General features: G+C 41.6%; 1 protein-coding gene across 3 annotated transcripts in view; it reads right to left on the reverse strand.

Moving 5' to 3' along the window:
- LOC137940108 (nuclear pore complex protein NUP205) overlaps nucleotides 1–15,998 on the reverse strand; it is a 120,525-nt gene that overhangs the window by 74,797 nt on the left and 29,730 nt on the right. For all 3 annotated transcript variants that reach the window (XM_068785032.1, XM_068785033.1, XM_068785034.1), the window contains exons 14-15: nucleotides 6,149–6,250; nucleotides 5,933–6,076 (exon numbers count right to left, since the gene is read on the reverse strand). In XM_068785032.1, coding sequence (XP_068641133.1) covers nucleotides 5,933–6,076; nucleotides 6,149–6,250 — 246 coding nt within the window. The remainder of the gene's footprint in view (nucleotides 1–5,932; nucleotides 6,077–6,148; nucleotides 6,251–15,998) is intronic.

The raw sequence follows: 15,998 nt of genomic DNA on the forward strand, positions 1-15,998 counted from the left end.
TTTGTGATAATCAGGTTGCAATCTTTGTGATAATCAGGTTACAAAGATAAAATCAAAGACACTACCCCCCCACCTTCCCCCCCTCCAAATTCCCCTCCTGTCCTTCCAATGGAATTTCCCCATGATTGGTACGATCTCCCCCCTGCTTTCCCCTATGGAATCCCTCCAATTTGGTCCGACCTCTCCCCAACTATAACCTCTGAATCTACCCTAGCCAAGGCCTTCACTCCCAATCCGCGCGATGAGCTCCTCCTATTCCTGCTGGAACAGGAACAATCCTTTCCTCGAGAAGAATTTTCAGAAATGACGGAGCTTGCCAACATATTTTGTGCGGGATACACTGAAGCTGGAGCCGTGGAGCGAAACATCAACTCCCACCGTTCCCCATGATCGTTCTATCATGGAATGTAAGAGGTCTCGGCTCTCTGGCCAAGCGTGCTCTCGTCAGAGCAGCGCTTTTTGATGTTAAACCAAAAATAGCTATACTTCTTGAAACGAAGATACAGTCTTTTGATTATTCAATTGTGTGTAATATATGGTATGACTCCAACCCAGCGTGGGCGCATGTAGCTGCAATTGGCCATTCTGGGGGCATTATTGTCATCTGGGATCCAATTGCTTTTGATGCTATTTCCGTCCTTCCGGGGCGATACTCAATAGGTATCCAGCTCCGGGATCAAAACCTCGGTACTTGTTGGGCTCTTGCTGGCATATATGGGCCTACTCGGTACCGTGACCGAGCATCTTTCTGGGAGGAAATCTTTCAGCTTGTCCAATTGTGGGACCTCCCTTGGCTCATTGGAGGAGACTTCAATGCGACATTATCATGCTCTGACAAATGTCCTCCTGCTTCCCGAACCTCATCAACCATGAGAGCCTTTTCTGACTTTATCAATAGTGTTGCTCTCTCCGAGATTCCTCTTTCGGGGAAAAAATTCACCTGGTCAAATTGTCAGAACCCCCCCATTTTGTCTAAATTGGACAGATTTTTTTCAAATATAGAATGGAACCTTCTTTTTCCCAACACCTCTGGCCAAGTCCTAAACAAAATTGGATCTGACCATTGGCCTATCCAACTCAATTCCCGGCCTCTTGCGTGGGAAAAATCTCCCTTTCGGTTTGAGAATGCCTGGTTATTAACCTCGGCTTTCATCCCTTCTTTGAAATCTTGGTGGCTCGAATTGGAAAATCATCCGAACCCGGGCTGGGCCCTCCCTCGGAAACTGAAAGCCCTCAAAGCAAAGATCAGAATGTGGGATAAAAATCACCGTGTTTCTGCTGCTTCCCAGAAAGATTCGATTCGCCGCCGCATTTCTGAGCTGGATCTACTGGAGGAACAAAGGTTAATCTCTCCTACTGAATTTTTGCTTAGAAATAAATTAAATGCTGAATACCGTACATTTCTTCATTCTGATTCTGTCCGTTGGAAACAACGTTCAAGATTTCGTTGGATGGCTGAGGGTGATGGAAACACAAAGTTTTTTCATTCCATCGCCTCGGCCAAGAGGAGGACTAACCGTATCACTGCTCTCTGTAACGGAGAAGTGGTAACGGATAGTGCCTCCATTTCTAACCTTTTGGTGAAGTATTTCTCAGAGCTATATTCAGAAGTTTGTTTCAGAAGACCAAAAATCCATCAGCTCAATTTCGAGCGCATCTCAACTGAAGACGCAATTGATCTTGAAAAACCATTCTCCTCAGAAGAAATTGAACGGGCTGTGCTGGGCCTTCCTAAAGATAAAGCCCCCGGACCAGATGGCTTTAATGGTGAGTTTTTTCACTGTTTTTGGGATCTGTTAAAAAATGATGTATGTGCCTTCGTTCACAATTTTCACCAAGTGGGAATTACTCACTCTGGAATTGGTGCATCTTTTATTGCGCTTATTCCTAAAAAAACAAATTCAGAGGAGCCTAAAGATTTCCGGCCCATCAGTCTCATTTCCAGTTCATATAAAATTATTGGTCGTCTGTTGGCTAATCGGCTAAAAGCTGTCCTTTACAAGGTAATTAATCCTTGTCAAAGTGCTTTTATCCGAGACAGAAACATCCTGGACTCTTCTCTTACTGCTCATGAACTTCTTCATTCGTTCAAAAAATCTTCCCTTCCTAGGTTTGTTCTGAAAATTGATTTTGAGAAAGCCTTTGACCGGGTTGACTGGAAACTGGTGGATTATCTTTTTGACCGTATGGGTTTTGGTACCAGATGGAAATTCTGGATGAGGAGTTGTATTTCCTCCCCTTCTTATTCTGTTTTGGTAAATGGGAAACCCCGAGGATACTTCAAATCCTCTAGAGGGATCAGACAAGGAGACCCCCTTTCTCCATTTATTTTTACTCTCATTGGAGAATACCTTACCTCTATGATCCGGTTTGCTAAACGTTCGGGTTGGCTCAGTCCTATTTTTTTTTATCCAATCCAAGACGTCCCCATTCTTCAGTTTGCAGATGATTCTATTCTTTTTGGAGAAGGGTCCATGAGACAAATAAAACGCATGAAAGCTATCTTGAATATCTTTGAATTGACGTCTGGTCAAAAGATAAGCTGGGAGAAAACCACAATCTTTGGTTTTAATATTGATGCATCTATTCTCAACTCAATGGCGAACTATCTGGGTTGTAAGGTAGCATCAATTCCGAGTACATATCTGGGCTTACCTTTGACTCCTTTCCTGCCTTCGAAAAATTCCTGGTTTCCGGTTGTTGAGAGGCTTGAGAAGCGTCTGGCTTCTTGGAAAGGAAAATTTTTATCCAAAGCTGGTAAACTGGTTCTAATTAAATCATGCCTTCATGGAATACCTTCCTATTTCTTATCTTTGTACAATTGTCCAGCTTCTATTCGGGATAGAATTGAATTTTTGAAAAGAAGATTTTTATGGGATGGGCCAAATGGGGAAAAAAAGGTTAATCTTGTAAAATGGGTTGATGTTTGTAAACCAATTGTAATGGGGGGCCTCGGGATTCGTGACGTTGCTACCACCAACAAGTCTCTGCTACTAAAGTGGGTTTGGAAGTACAACATGCAACCCAATCTACTGTGGCGCCGAATGGTTGCAAGTAAATCAGGAAAAGAGAGAGGTTGGTGGACGGAGGGGGGAAGATTTTACAAGTTATCCCCTGTTTGGAAGAAAATTGCCAAACTCTTACCTTGCTTCAAAGCCGCCGTCAAATGCTATATTGGAAGTGGTGAAAGTACTCTTTTCTGGTCCGATTGGTGGATCGGGACTAGTTCCTTAGAGGAAAGTTATCCTCTTTTATTCCAGCTGTCAAGATCTCGAAGTTCAATGATTTCTGACCATTGGCAGTCCTCGGGTGGGTGGAATCTTCATCTCAGACGGGCATTAAATGACTCTGAAACTGTTGAAGCAACTGGCCTGATCAATTTACTTTCTGGTGTGGCCTTAAAAAATTCTTCCGATATCCTCATCTGGACACCCAACAAACAAGGTATGTTCTCTTCAGCCTCAACGTACCATCATTTGATTTCCTACCATCCTCTTCAAGCAGAACATCCTGTTACTTTTGCTTGGTCGCTCCCGATTCCTCCTCGCATCAAATTTTTCATCTGGACAGTATGTCTTAAAAAAATTTTAACTTCTGACGCTTTGCAAAGACGAGGCATTAATATTCCCAATCCAGAATGCCCATTTTGCAACACATCTCCTGAAACAGCAGATCATACGCTTTTGCATTGCGAATATGCTCATAAGATTTGGACCGAATTAATGGACAAGATCGGTTTATTATATTGCCCTTCGCAAGATTTGCTAAACACTATTTATACTTTGGTTAGCTCCCATCTTCCGAAGTTAGGGAAAATCTTAATATCTTGTTGTGTTGGACACATTGTGTGGAATTTATGGAAAGAAAGAAATAATCGCAAATTCAATCAGAAATCTATTCCTCGGAATATTCTCTGTGATCAGATAGTTGGTCAAGTTAGCTCTTGGGTTCTCCTTCGCAAAGAATTCTGTGATCTAAGAGCAACTAATATGAGGGAAAATTGGAGAAATGTTGCGAAAATGTCTCTTATTTCGAAGGCTCCTATTATGATAGAATGGACTAGACCTCCTCCTGGACACTTTAAATTAAATTTTGATGGAAGTGCTTTCGGTTGTCCGGGCCCAGCCGGATTTGGTGGAGTAATTCACGATGATCAAGCAAATCTTCTCTACACTTATGCGGGTCCAATTGGAGTATCAGACTCTACTTGTGCGGAATTACATGGCTTGCTCAACGGGCTGAAACTCTTCAAACAAAAAAAGGACGGTGCTCTCTTGATTGAAGGGGATTCTCAAGTTATTATAAATTGGTGCTCCAAGCCTTCAAAACCTCCTTGGCGTCATTGGAAGATTTATGATGAAATCTGTAATTTAACTTCTGATTTATTATGTACTTGGAAACATGTACCAAGATCTGCTAATCATTTAGCCGATGTTCAAGCTAAAAAAGGCGTTACCCTCCAACATCTTGTTGTGGAGGAAATGTCTTTTTAGTTTTTTAGTTTGTATTTTATCTCTTTTGAATGCATTTACAACTCTTCTCAAAAAAAAAGGTTGCAATCTTTGTTGCAAGTAACACGGTTTTCCATGAGAGAACTAAACATATAGAAGTGGACTGTCACTTCATTCAAGCTGCAGTGATGAAAAGGGAGGTAGTAACTGCCTTTGTTCGGTCTAAAGATCAATTGGGAGATGTCTTCACCAAGGGCCTTGGCAAGCAAGAGTTTCTGTCATTCTACAACAAGCTAGAACTCTTGGATATATACACTCTAGCTTGAGGGGGGAGTTAAAAAATACATCAGGGGTATTTTGGTCATTTTACCATCTCCAAGGTTCATTTTTTATGTAATTTTATTATGCATGCTAAATTATATCAATGGTTAAATTTTCATGTACATAGGATGTGTAGTTAGGGAGATATAAGGATATTAAAATTTATTAAGTGTAAAGAAACATTTTTTTGTAATTTGTAACTCAAAAACAGTTATTTAAGAGGTCTGGGAATTTGTGCATGATTCCCAATGAAGACTTTTCAGGCTCTTTAGAAAAACCTCCTCCTTCCTCTTTTTCTCTCATTTTCTCCTCTTCCTTCACCTACATCTTGATTTTTACAATATATACAAGGGAAAATTGAGGAGGAGGAATCCATGATACCAGTGTGGGCAATGGCTGAAACAAAAACATTTTTCTAGTTATTTCTAATGGAAGAACTAGGTAGGTAAGTGTTGTGGTCCTGGGTTAAGTACTTGGCTTTCCGCTACCTATCAGGCCGGTCTTTTGGGTAGTATTGGCTAGGTGCATAACATTTGGTATCAGAGTCGGCACTTACGTTGCGAGTTTGAATCCCAGTGGGAGCAAACTTTGCCGAGGGGGCGACCTAGCAGAAACTAGAGTAGGTCGTCGCTCGAGTGGGCCGTCGGGGCCGGGCCGTCGGTATGGGCCACCGGACCGTTGGCTCGCAACAAGGGAGCTTGTGCTTGGGCTCGTAAGAGCTTGAGGACAAGCTCTCTCCCCAAGGGTTTGTGATGTTGTGGCCCTAGGTTAAATACTTGGCTTTCCACTACCTATCAAGCCGGTCTTTTGGGTAGTATTGGCTAGGTGCATAACAATGAGAGGTTTCAGGAAAATTACTAGCCGAAAATACCATACAATGCAGAATATTTAACTCCAAAGTGTTAAGGATTTAGATGTTGTTGAGGTCAATAAAGTTAAACATCATATCAAGTGACAATTACAGAAGATTTTCAAGAAACATGATGGAATCATTTCTGGATAATCATTTAGGCTCTCATCAAAAACTCAAAAAGAATGCAATTCAAATGCTGTAGTTTTTTTTAAATAGAAAATGCTGTAGTTTTAATTGGTAATCTAACTCACGTAATACTTTAATCGAACAGACATAAAGAATTTCAAATAATAGTTTCTTTTGATACCTGTGCAGACAATTGTTGAGTGTTGTTTACCACAGTGGGTCCAACAACTACAGGTAGATCATACTGTTCAAGATACCTCCAGATGGTATCCTTTAAGTCTGGAGAGACTTTAATGAAAGCAGCTATGGCATTCCTCAAAGCCCCCTGCACATTCAAAAGATAGGTATGATATTTGCTAAAAAAGAAGCAGAAGCAGAATTGATAGTGTGAACAAACCTTCAGATATGGAGGCAAATTTTCATAACTCAGAAGCTTGAATAAAGGTTCGATATCAGGAAACCACTTCTTCCTTTCCACAGGGTTTCCATTTTCAACAACCTGCAGCAAATGGGACACAGATGAAAAAAAAATAGCTGCCCAATAGTCTAGAATCCAGCTTAGCACACTTGAAAATCATAGTATACACCATGCAGGAGCCAAATACCACCATGAAAGGGAATGAAGTAATGAATCGTAAACTTATCCTGACAGTTTATTTCTGTAACAAATAATAGATTCTTTAAAAAAAAGCAACAACAGAATCTTTTTTTTTTTAAATAGCAATAAATAAAAAAATCTATTTACACAATAATGTTATTTTCTCCGTTTTTTTAAATGGAGAAGTTTTGATTAAACAGAACAAGACTACAAGAATTGGAAGAATCTCACCCTCATGTGAAATCTACAGATCAGCTAGAAAATGTATCCACAAAGGCTCTTGGGAAACATGAGTTCATTGATTTTTATATTAAGTTGGGGTTTTTGAACATGAATGCTCCAGCTAGAGGTGGAGTTTAGAAAATATGATGGTAAGGATAGTTACGTCATTGTATATTATGTAATGTTGTCCCTCATACATCTAAGCATAGTTCAGATTTAGTCTAAGTTGGGTCAAGTAAGAAATTAGGGGAAAAAAATTGAAAAAGTGATGATTTTATTGCAAGAAAAGAGAAAATAGAGCAAACACTAAGGAAGTCCTTCCTTGCAACAAGGGATTACAGGGAGGCTCCAAATATAGTACAAGAGTTGGTAGTAGTGTTTGCTGACCTGGGAACATGAGACCAAGTACAAAATATGGAATATACAATATCAAAAAATTCCAAAAAAACGTCCCAATGTCACCACAAGGGATTCGACAGGGAAGAGCACCAACAAACACTAACTTTTGAATTTCCTTCAATGATGAGGGGGCCACTAAGCCAGTCCTGAAAAAAGATAAGACCATGCAGGTGGGCAAAAAGCTCAACAGCAATAAAGTCAGCCATGCCAAAAGAGTCGGAGTAAGAAATAAAGGTGTCTTGGCAAAATTCGAAACCTCCCAACAAGCTCTCATTGTTTGGGAAGGCTTCCCCCCTTGTAATTTGCTCGTTTGAGCTTTCTCTTAATAAAATACAGCATTATTTCAAAAAAAAAAAAAAAATCTGCATCACAAAACATGCCACCATAACCCACAATACCAATACAGAGGCATCTGAGGGCACTACCATCGAGGTTGAACATGATGGTCCCACAGGAAGGGGGGAGGTGGACATCTGAGCAATCGCACACCAATTGGGGCGAAGAGGGACCTTCTTGAGGCTATCAAACTCCCTTCTGGTATGAAGCCAGGTAGATACAAGACCAGTGGCAATGCAAATGACTTCCTAAGTAGTGTTATACTTGCAATTGAATTGACGATTATTCCTTTCCTTCCAGAGGCACCAAGGAATGTGAGTAGTGCAAGCTGAAAGAAGGAGCTGGTCAAGCTTGGGGATGTGACACCCAAGGGACAAATGACACATTCCTTGCAGGTCATGAGGGAGACAGAGCTGAATACCCTGTCTACCAAGAAGGGAGGACCAAACATGTCAAGCAAAGGGGCAATGCAACAAGACCAATGGCGAATCTTCGCTAGAGATTTCAACTTGAGAGGGAGAGCCCAGCCAGGGTTGGGGTTATTTGGGATGGCTTGCCGCCAGATAGCAAGGTTAGTAGCAAAGCAACGATCATGGAGCCAAAAATTCTCAAACTGGAAGGGAGGGGTGTGTGTTTATTTGGATCGGCCAGTGGTCCGTGCAAGCACGGTTGAGAATGTGACCAGAGGTATTCCCATACAGGTGAAGCCATTCCGGGTTTGCAAGGAATCCGTCAAGTTTGGAGAGAATCGGGGAGGGGGGGGGGGGATTAGACCAGGTGAACTCTTTTCCAGAGAGAGGGATTTCTAAAAGTTCAAGGCAACCGATAAAGTCAGCGAAAGCCTGCATGGTGGAGGAGATTTTTGTGGATGGAGGGAACTTTTCACAGCATAGGTGGATGGCATTGAAATCCCCAACGAAGGGCCAAAGAAGGTTCTAGAGTTGGACGAGGTGAAGGAGTTCATCCCAGAAGTTGGCACGGTCATGATGGCGAGTAGGGCCGTAGATGCCAAAAAGGGCCCAAGTATGGCCCAAGAAACGATCCCGGAATTGGATCTCAATGGAGTACGTGGTCGGGGCAATGAGAGTGGCTTCAACACTATTGGGGTTCCAAACAATGAGGATAGCACCGGCATGGCCGACAACACTAACAGCGGTCCATTCCGGGTCCAGGGAGTACCAGAGTTCACGGATTACAGTATTATCAAGAGATTGAGTCTTAGTTTCTTGGAAAATTACAATAGAAGGTTTACATTTGGAGAGGATAGCTTTGACTATAGCTCGCTTGGAGCATGACCTGGTTCCCCTAATATTCCAAGAAAGAATGATCATAGGAGGGGGGCTTGGGGGATTGGTGCAGGCTCCTCTTCGTTATCTAGTCGGCCATTGTAGATTTCATCGAATTCCACGGCGAGTTATATCATCTTGGCCCATTCATGAGGTGGGTATCAGTGCTTTTCGGGCCAGATAGCCTCAATGAACCGTCGAGAGCGCTCGTTGGGGGAGAGGGTCGGTTGCCCGGGAGCAAGAGCAGATTGGGAGCCATTGGGGATAGTAGTAGATTTGCAGGATTCAGCCAGGGCATCTTTCTGGGCCAGGGATTTACTCCACCGCCGGAAGTAGGTGTATTTGATCGGAGTGGTGATGGACTGGTTGGAGGATTCGGCATCAGAGAGCTCGGTTTGGAGGTTTGTGTTTCGCTTCATGATGGCGAGCAAGGTGAGACATAGAAGGGAGGAGGTTTGGGTAGATATAGCAGAGGGTGATTGACTGATGGGGTGTGGGCCCAGTGAAGGGAATTGTAACGAGTGCCAAATGTTGAGAAGAGGATTTTGAAATGAGGAGTCAGGCAGTTCGAGATTCCACAAGAGACATGGTTCTATGTTGGGCAACTGATCATCAAGCACCTGGTTAGACACATCCATGTAACTTGAAAAGGCATTGCCTCAGTCGTTGAGATTGTCCTCGAGGAACTGACATAAAGCTAAAGGGAATTGATTATCGTTGGTTTCCCAAGTGACTGGCTGACTAGGGAGGGGAAGGGGCAGAAGAGAGTCAGTGAGAGAGGCAACAAGTGGAAGCAAGGAAGCTGCTAGGTGTCGCCATAGGGGAGATTTTTTACGGAGCTAGGGAGTGCATAGCTTGAGATGGCAAACGATGCCCGAGAAATCTTTTCCCGAGCAGGGGAAGCCTCCAAAAGATAAGCTGGAGGGTTTGATTTTGGTGATTGCCAAGGAGGATTTGACCGGGAGTCCTACAAAGTGCAGTTCCCAAAAGGCAGAGATGACCCCCGAATGGCAAATTCAGGGGTTTGTGGTCGATAAGGGTATCTGATCTGGCAGATGGGATTGTCAGACTCTGGAGGGGCGGGCCAACCTAAGGGATAGGGGGAGATGGTTTGAAATTTGAATTTTGGCGACTAACAAGGGGGTGGGTGAACTCGGCCAAAGTCGAGGCCGAGTCAAGGGAACTGGGGTGGGCGAGAGCCCAAGTTGACTCAGTAAGAGCAGGGGCAGGATCAGGTTATATAAGTTTGTTGTTGTAAATCTATGAAAGTGAGGTTATATAAGTTTCTTTATTGTAGTTAATTGAGTGGCATAAGTCCCTTTGTAAGTAATATTGTAATAAGCATTAGAGGTAATTTGTCATAAGTGCCACGTGACAACCCAAACATAGTAGTGAAAGTCCAAGGTACAAAACAGTTTGGGAGTGGATTAACAATCCAAGATAGAATTGTGGACCACTATAAAAAATTTGTGTGCTCTTTGGGGCTTGATTGTTTGTACAAGCACATTCGTTGTGAATTAAGTTTACACATTGTATTTTAATTAAGATTGTCAACACACATTAGTTTCTCTCTTTTTATTTTTGAGAATAGTGAAATATTAATAGGGGACAAGAACAATACAAACAATCAGGGGAGCTCTCCCAATGCAACAAAGGATTGGAGGAAGCTCCCTGTTTAACAAGCAAATGGGATATTACACCAAGTACAAGACATGAGAGAAGCATTATCAATGATGACATGGAAGACCGTCCAGTGATGCCAAGGCGGGTCTTCGGTTGAGGCAATGGAACTCCTTTTGGCTAAGGGGCCACGATGAAACTTGGCCAATAACCATGTCAGAGACCTCTTCAGCTCTTTAGAATTTGTAGTTAGAGCGGCGGTTATTCCTTTCCTTCTAGAGACACCATGGAATGAGAGTGTGTAGCAAGAGAGGAGGATTTTACCCAAATTTGGTATACTAGCTCCCAACATTGTGAGGCAGATGGAAGTGAGGTCCATGGGATGCATAAGTGGATGCCAATCCAGTTGAGTTGGGTGGATCAGACCCTCCAAGCAAACGGGCAGTGAAAGAGCAGGTGGTTCACCCCCTCCATTTTCGTATTACAAAACAGACAGATGTGGGATTAATGTGCTTCTGAAACATTACTTTCTCTCCTCCGTGTATCTTCTTTCTCCTCTATGCTTCTCTTCTAAATACTTCAATATCAAGACTTTACAAACAGAATTAGAAATTTTAAACAAGACATGAATGCACCAATGATCCAAAGAGAAAAAACAAAAACAGTGCAAAAAAACCAAGACTGAATTTGTAGAAATTTGGAATTAAGAACAAAGACAGAGGAGACAGAAGAAGAAGGCACGAGAGAGAGAGAGAGAGAGAAGAAGAAGAGTGCAACTATGACTTCCAGCACTCATAAGAGGTCTGAGATCAACCTCACCTTCTAATAAATACTCAAGTGAAAATACGCAAGTACAAAGATACCCCTCTACACAAAAACTTACAAGTCATAAAAGACTGATAATTGGACCATATAGCTCCAATTTGAAACAAAACATGCTCCTACTTTAGAAGCATAATATCGTCAAAATAGAAAAGGCCATATTACCTTTTACATATTATTCAACACTCCCCCCGAAGTTGGAGCTTATATATCAAGAAACCCTAGCTTATCATCAAAATTCTCAAACTCTCACTTTTCCAAAGCTTTTATAAATACATGACCACTGCACCACCCATCACAACATCACAAATGAAATGACAATCAACACCAACTTGCTTAGTTTTGTCATGGAATATGCGATTACTAGCAATAAAGATGACAATTTGGTTGTCACAATGCATAACCGACCCCTTGATGGGGAATCCTAACGCCATCAAAACCAACCTCACCCCAAAAAGGTCATTGATTATATAAGTTATTACCCGGTATTTTGCCTCTACACTAGATCGGACCACGACATTTTATTTCTTGCTCTTCTAACTGATTAAGTTTCCTTCCACAAACACACAGTAACCAGTGATTGACTTCCTATGCACTTACTAACCCTACTGCCCTTAGGCACCATGGTTGTGTTGGCACACATAACTCAAAGCAAAAGGCCTTCTTTTTTTTTTTTTTTTTTGAAATGATGTTGATTTTTATTAAGACAAAAGCTCAAAAGAGCAAATTACAAAGGAGGGAATCCTTCCCATACAATGAGAAATTGCTGGGAAGTTCTGAATTTAGCCAATTTATCAGCCAAAGAGTTGGTTGATCTAGGAATTAGATTCCAATTACAATGCAAAGAAGATACAATGTCAGCAATACTATCAGTGATGGGCCAGTGGCGCCAAGGGGGGAGGTTGTCTTTGGAACACCAACTAATAACCGTCTTCGAATCGCCTTCAATGATTAACTTGCCATGAAGACAATCTCTGAAGATTTGGAGGCCGAACAGTAGAGCACTAACTTCAGCAGTATTAGAATCGGCAATGCCTCAAGTGGTCACGGATAACCCTGGGATGGCTAACATTTTAGTGAAGTTTTTCACAGATCTTTACACCGAGGAGTGCTACAACGGTCCTATTTTGTACCAGCTTGAGTATAACTGCATTTCCTCTTCGGATGTGGACTTCTTGGAGCGGCTATTCAGTACACAAGAAATCGAGGCTGCTACTCTTGGCCTCCCAAAAGATAAAGCCCCTAGTCCTGATGGCTTTAATGGTGAGTTCTATAAAAAATTCTGAGAGGTCATAAAAAATGATGTTTTTGCTTTTGTTCAAATTTTTCATCAAATGGGGATCACTCACAAGGCTGTGGGAGCTTCATTCATTGCCCTTATTCCAAAAAAAGCAAACTCTGCATTACCTCAAGATTTTCATCCAATTAGTCTCACCACGAGTTATTACAAAATCATTGGACGAATTTTGGCCAATCGTTTGAGAGTCCTCCTTCCCAAGATCATTAGCCCTTGTCAAAGTGCTTTTATACGAGGTCGAAATATCCTTGATTCTGCCATGGCTGCACATGAACTGTTGGATACCTTCAAAAATTCAAAAAAACCCAGGTTTGTCTTGAAACTCGATTTTGAAAAAGCATTTGATCATGTAAATTGGAAACTTGTTGACCAATTGTTTCATAAGATGGGATTTGGCACACGTTGGAATTTTTGGATGAGGAGTTGCATTTCGAATGTTTCATATTCTGTGTTAGTCAATGGTAAACCTTGTGGATATTTTAATCCAACTAGAGGTATTCGGCAAGAGGACCCTTTATCTCCGTTCATCTTCACTCTCATTGTTGAGCATCTTGCCTCAATGGTCCGTCTTGCCAAAAACTCTGGATGGCTGCAATCTATCTCTGATGACCCATCTCAAGACATTTCTTTGTTGCAATATGCTGATGATACTATTCTCTTTGGGGAAGGTACGTTAGCAGAAATTTCTCATATTAAAGCCCTGTTAAATTTATTTGAAATCTCTTCTGGTCAGAAAGTTAGTTGGTCAAAATCATCAATTACTGGTTTTAATATTGATCCTTATGTGTGAAATTCCATGGCCCAATATTTGGGATGTAAAATTGCTTCGCCTCCATGTACTTATCTAGGATTGCCTTTATCTCCTTCATTACCCTCTAAAAGCTCTTGGCATCCTATTATTGAGCGTTTGGAAGGTTGTCTGGCCACTTGGAGAGGAAGATTCTTATCCAAGGCTGGAAAACTTATTCTCATTAAGTCTTGTATGCATGGAATACCTTCTTATTTCCTTTCACTTTATCGATGTCCTGCCTCTGTTTGCCAAAGAATTGAACAACTCAAAAGAAATTTCCTTTGGGGTGGACCAAATGGTGAAAGGAAATACTCTCTGGTGAAATGGGTTGAGGTTTGTAAACCAAAATCTCTTGGTGGGTTTGGGATCCGTGAAACTGTCACCACAAATTCAGCATTGTTACTTAAATGTATCTGGAAATTTAACTTATTTCTTGAATTAATTTAGAGAAAATTGGTGTCAGTAAAAGCGAACAAATTGTTGGGTTGCTGGACTGAGGGTGGACAATGTAATAAGTTGTCTCTAGTATGGAAAAAAATTGCAAAGTTATTACCTGCCTTCAAATCTGCTGTAAAATGTTACTTGGGCACAGTTTATGTGACAAGATTTCTGGACCGACTAGCGGGCTGGTACTCAGAGCTTCAACAACAGCCACAGCTTGATCTCAAATCTGGCAAGAAATATTGAAGTCTCTATTTCTAACCTACAAACTGGTTCAGGAGGGTGGAACCTAAATCTCAGAAGATCACTCTCAGACTCTGAGGCCTTAGTGGCTTCTGATCTCATCACAATGTTGTATTCGGTAAGTCTAAAAAATTCAGCAGATACTCTCATCTGGATGCCCAACTCGAAAGGTAATTTTTCTACTTCCATTGCTTATAGCTTCCTATGCTCCTCCAACCACCTGCAAATAAACCATCCATATGCCATTGCATGGACTCTTCATGCTCCCCCTCGTTCAAAATTTTTTATATGGACTACCTGCTAGAACAAAGTCCTTACATCGGACACCTTAATGCGCAGAGGTGCCCATGTCCCTGGTCCTCTTTGCCCCTTTTGCCAAACTTCTACTGAGACTATCTCCCACATCCTCCTACATTGCGAGTATGCCTTTTTTGTGTGGACTAGCCTTTTAAACAAAATTGGTTTCCAATTCTGTTCCTCTCATAATCTCCCTTCTACCATCCTTTTAATTACAAATACCAGCCTACCAAAACTCGAAAAAATATTAATATCTTGCTGTGTGGGCCATCTTATTTGGGCATTATGGAAAGAAAGGAATAATCAAAAATTCAAGTTGAAGTTTATTTCTAGAGAAATATTGGTTGAAAAAATTATTGGTCAAGTTACTTCGTGTATTTTATTGCAAAAGGAATTTTGTGATCATCGAGGGACAAACTTCCGCGAAAACTCGCACATTGCAGCTAAAATGACCTATCCAGCAAGGCCCCCTCTTATGGTGAGTTGGTCCCCTCCCCCTATTGGCCATTTTAAGTTGAACTTTGATGGTAGTGCGTATGGATGTTCGGGCCCCTGCTGGTTTTGGTGGAGTTTTTCATGATGAAAATGGGATTCTTCTTTTTTCTTATGCCGGGCCAATTGGAAATTCGGATTCTACAACGGCTGAATTAACTGGATTATTACATGGACGTCGGATTTTCAAAAGTCATGCTTCTGAGCCCCTTTGCATTGAAGGTGACTCAAAAGTTGTTATCAATTGGTGCGCAAATAAAGATCGTCCTCCGTGGCGGCATTGGGATAAGTGTTATGATATATGTAATTTAATTTCTACTTTAAATTGTAAATGGAATTATATTCCTAGATCTGCTAATCATTTAGCGGATGCCCAAGCTAAACTAGGCGTCTCTCTCCAACACCTTGTTGTGGAAGGAGTCCCTGTTTAGCAAGGTATTGTAATCTCTCTTTTTCTTTTAATACAGCTTACACATCTTATTTCAAAAAAAAAGAATCGGCAATGCCCACTGGAACAGCATAAGAAAGAATGGGGTCTCCATTGTGACCTCTAAATATACCACCTGCTCTTGCTGGACCAGGACATCCAATAGCACTACTATCAAAATTCAACTTTATGCAATCACAAGGGGGAGGATCCCAGATAGCCATTCTAGGAGCTCTGCTAGGGCCAGATATGTGAGCGATCAAATTCCAATTTTCCCAAAGGGAAACCCCTGAAAGAGTGGTAAAATCCTTCTTTGCATGAAGCCAGCTCGAGATGAGGCCGACGGCATGAGAAGTCGTGTTGTCTGAGGTACTAGCTTTGGAGTTGAATCTTCGGTTGTTCCTTTCGAGCCAAATGCACCATGGAACATGCGCAAGACAAGTTGAAAGAATTAACTTGCCCAGCCAAGGAAGGAGAATCCCTCGAACCATCTCAAAGGTGCCAAAGAGGTCCTGATGTAGCCCCAGTTGGAGCTCGATTTTTTGAAATATCTTCATCCAAACTTGCCACGAAAATCCAGTGTAAGAGGACATGCTGGACCGTCTCTTCACACTCACCTCAAAGGGGACAAGAAAGATCAGGGGCAGTGAAGCCTCTTCTGTGAAGGTTGTCTGAAGTAAGAATTTGTTCTCTGATGGCTAAACGCCTTCTTCAACGTGGGTACATCATCATCTACTAATAGTTGAGCTTGAATTGCATCATAATCAAGACCAGGCCATCAAAGAACTTCGCCACATGAATCTGTCCATATTTCTTGCAAAGCTCCTTCCCACCGGTACTGAATAGATGATAAACACTGATCTCCTCTAATAACCTTTGCAGCTCCATAAAATATTTAGTTATTGTCTTGTCTCCTCTTTTCAGACTAAAAAAATTGGCATACAACTCAAAGATTTGCAACAAATTACTCTCCTGAT

This window comes from Aristolochia californica, unplaced genomic scaffold (assembly GCF_029961685.1).
Source record: "Aristolochia californica isolate CCGP_79_NKW_82.1479 unplaced genomic scaffold, dmAriCali1.0.hap1 SCAF_9, whole genome shotgun sequence".
In the NCBI taxonomy this organism is placed as follows: domain Eukaryota; kingdom Viridiplantae; phylum Streptophyta; class Magnoliopsida; order Piperales; family Aristolochiaceae; genus Aristolochia; species Aristolochia californica.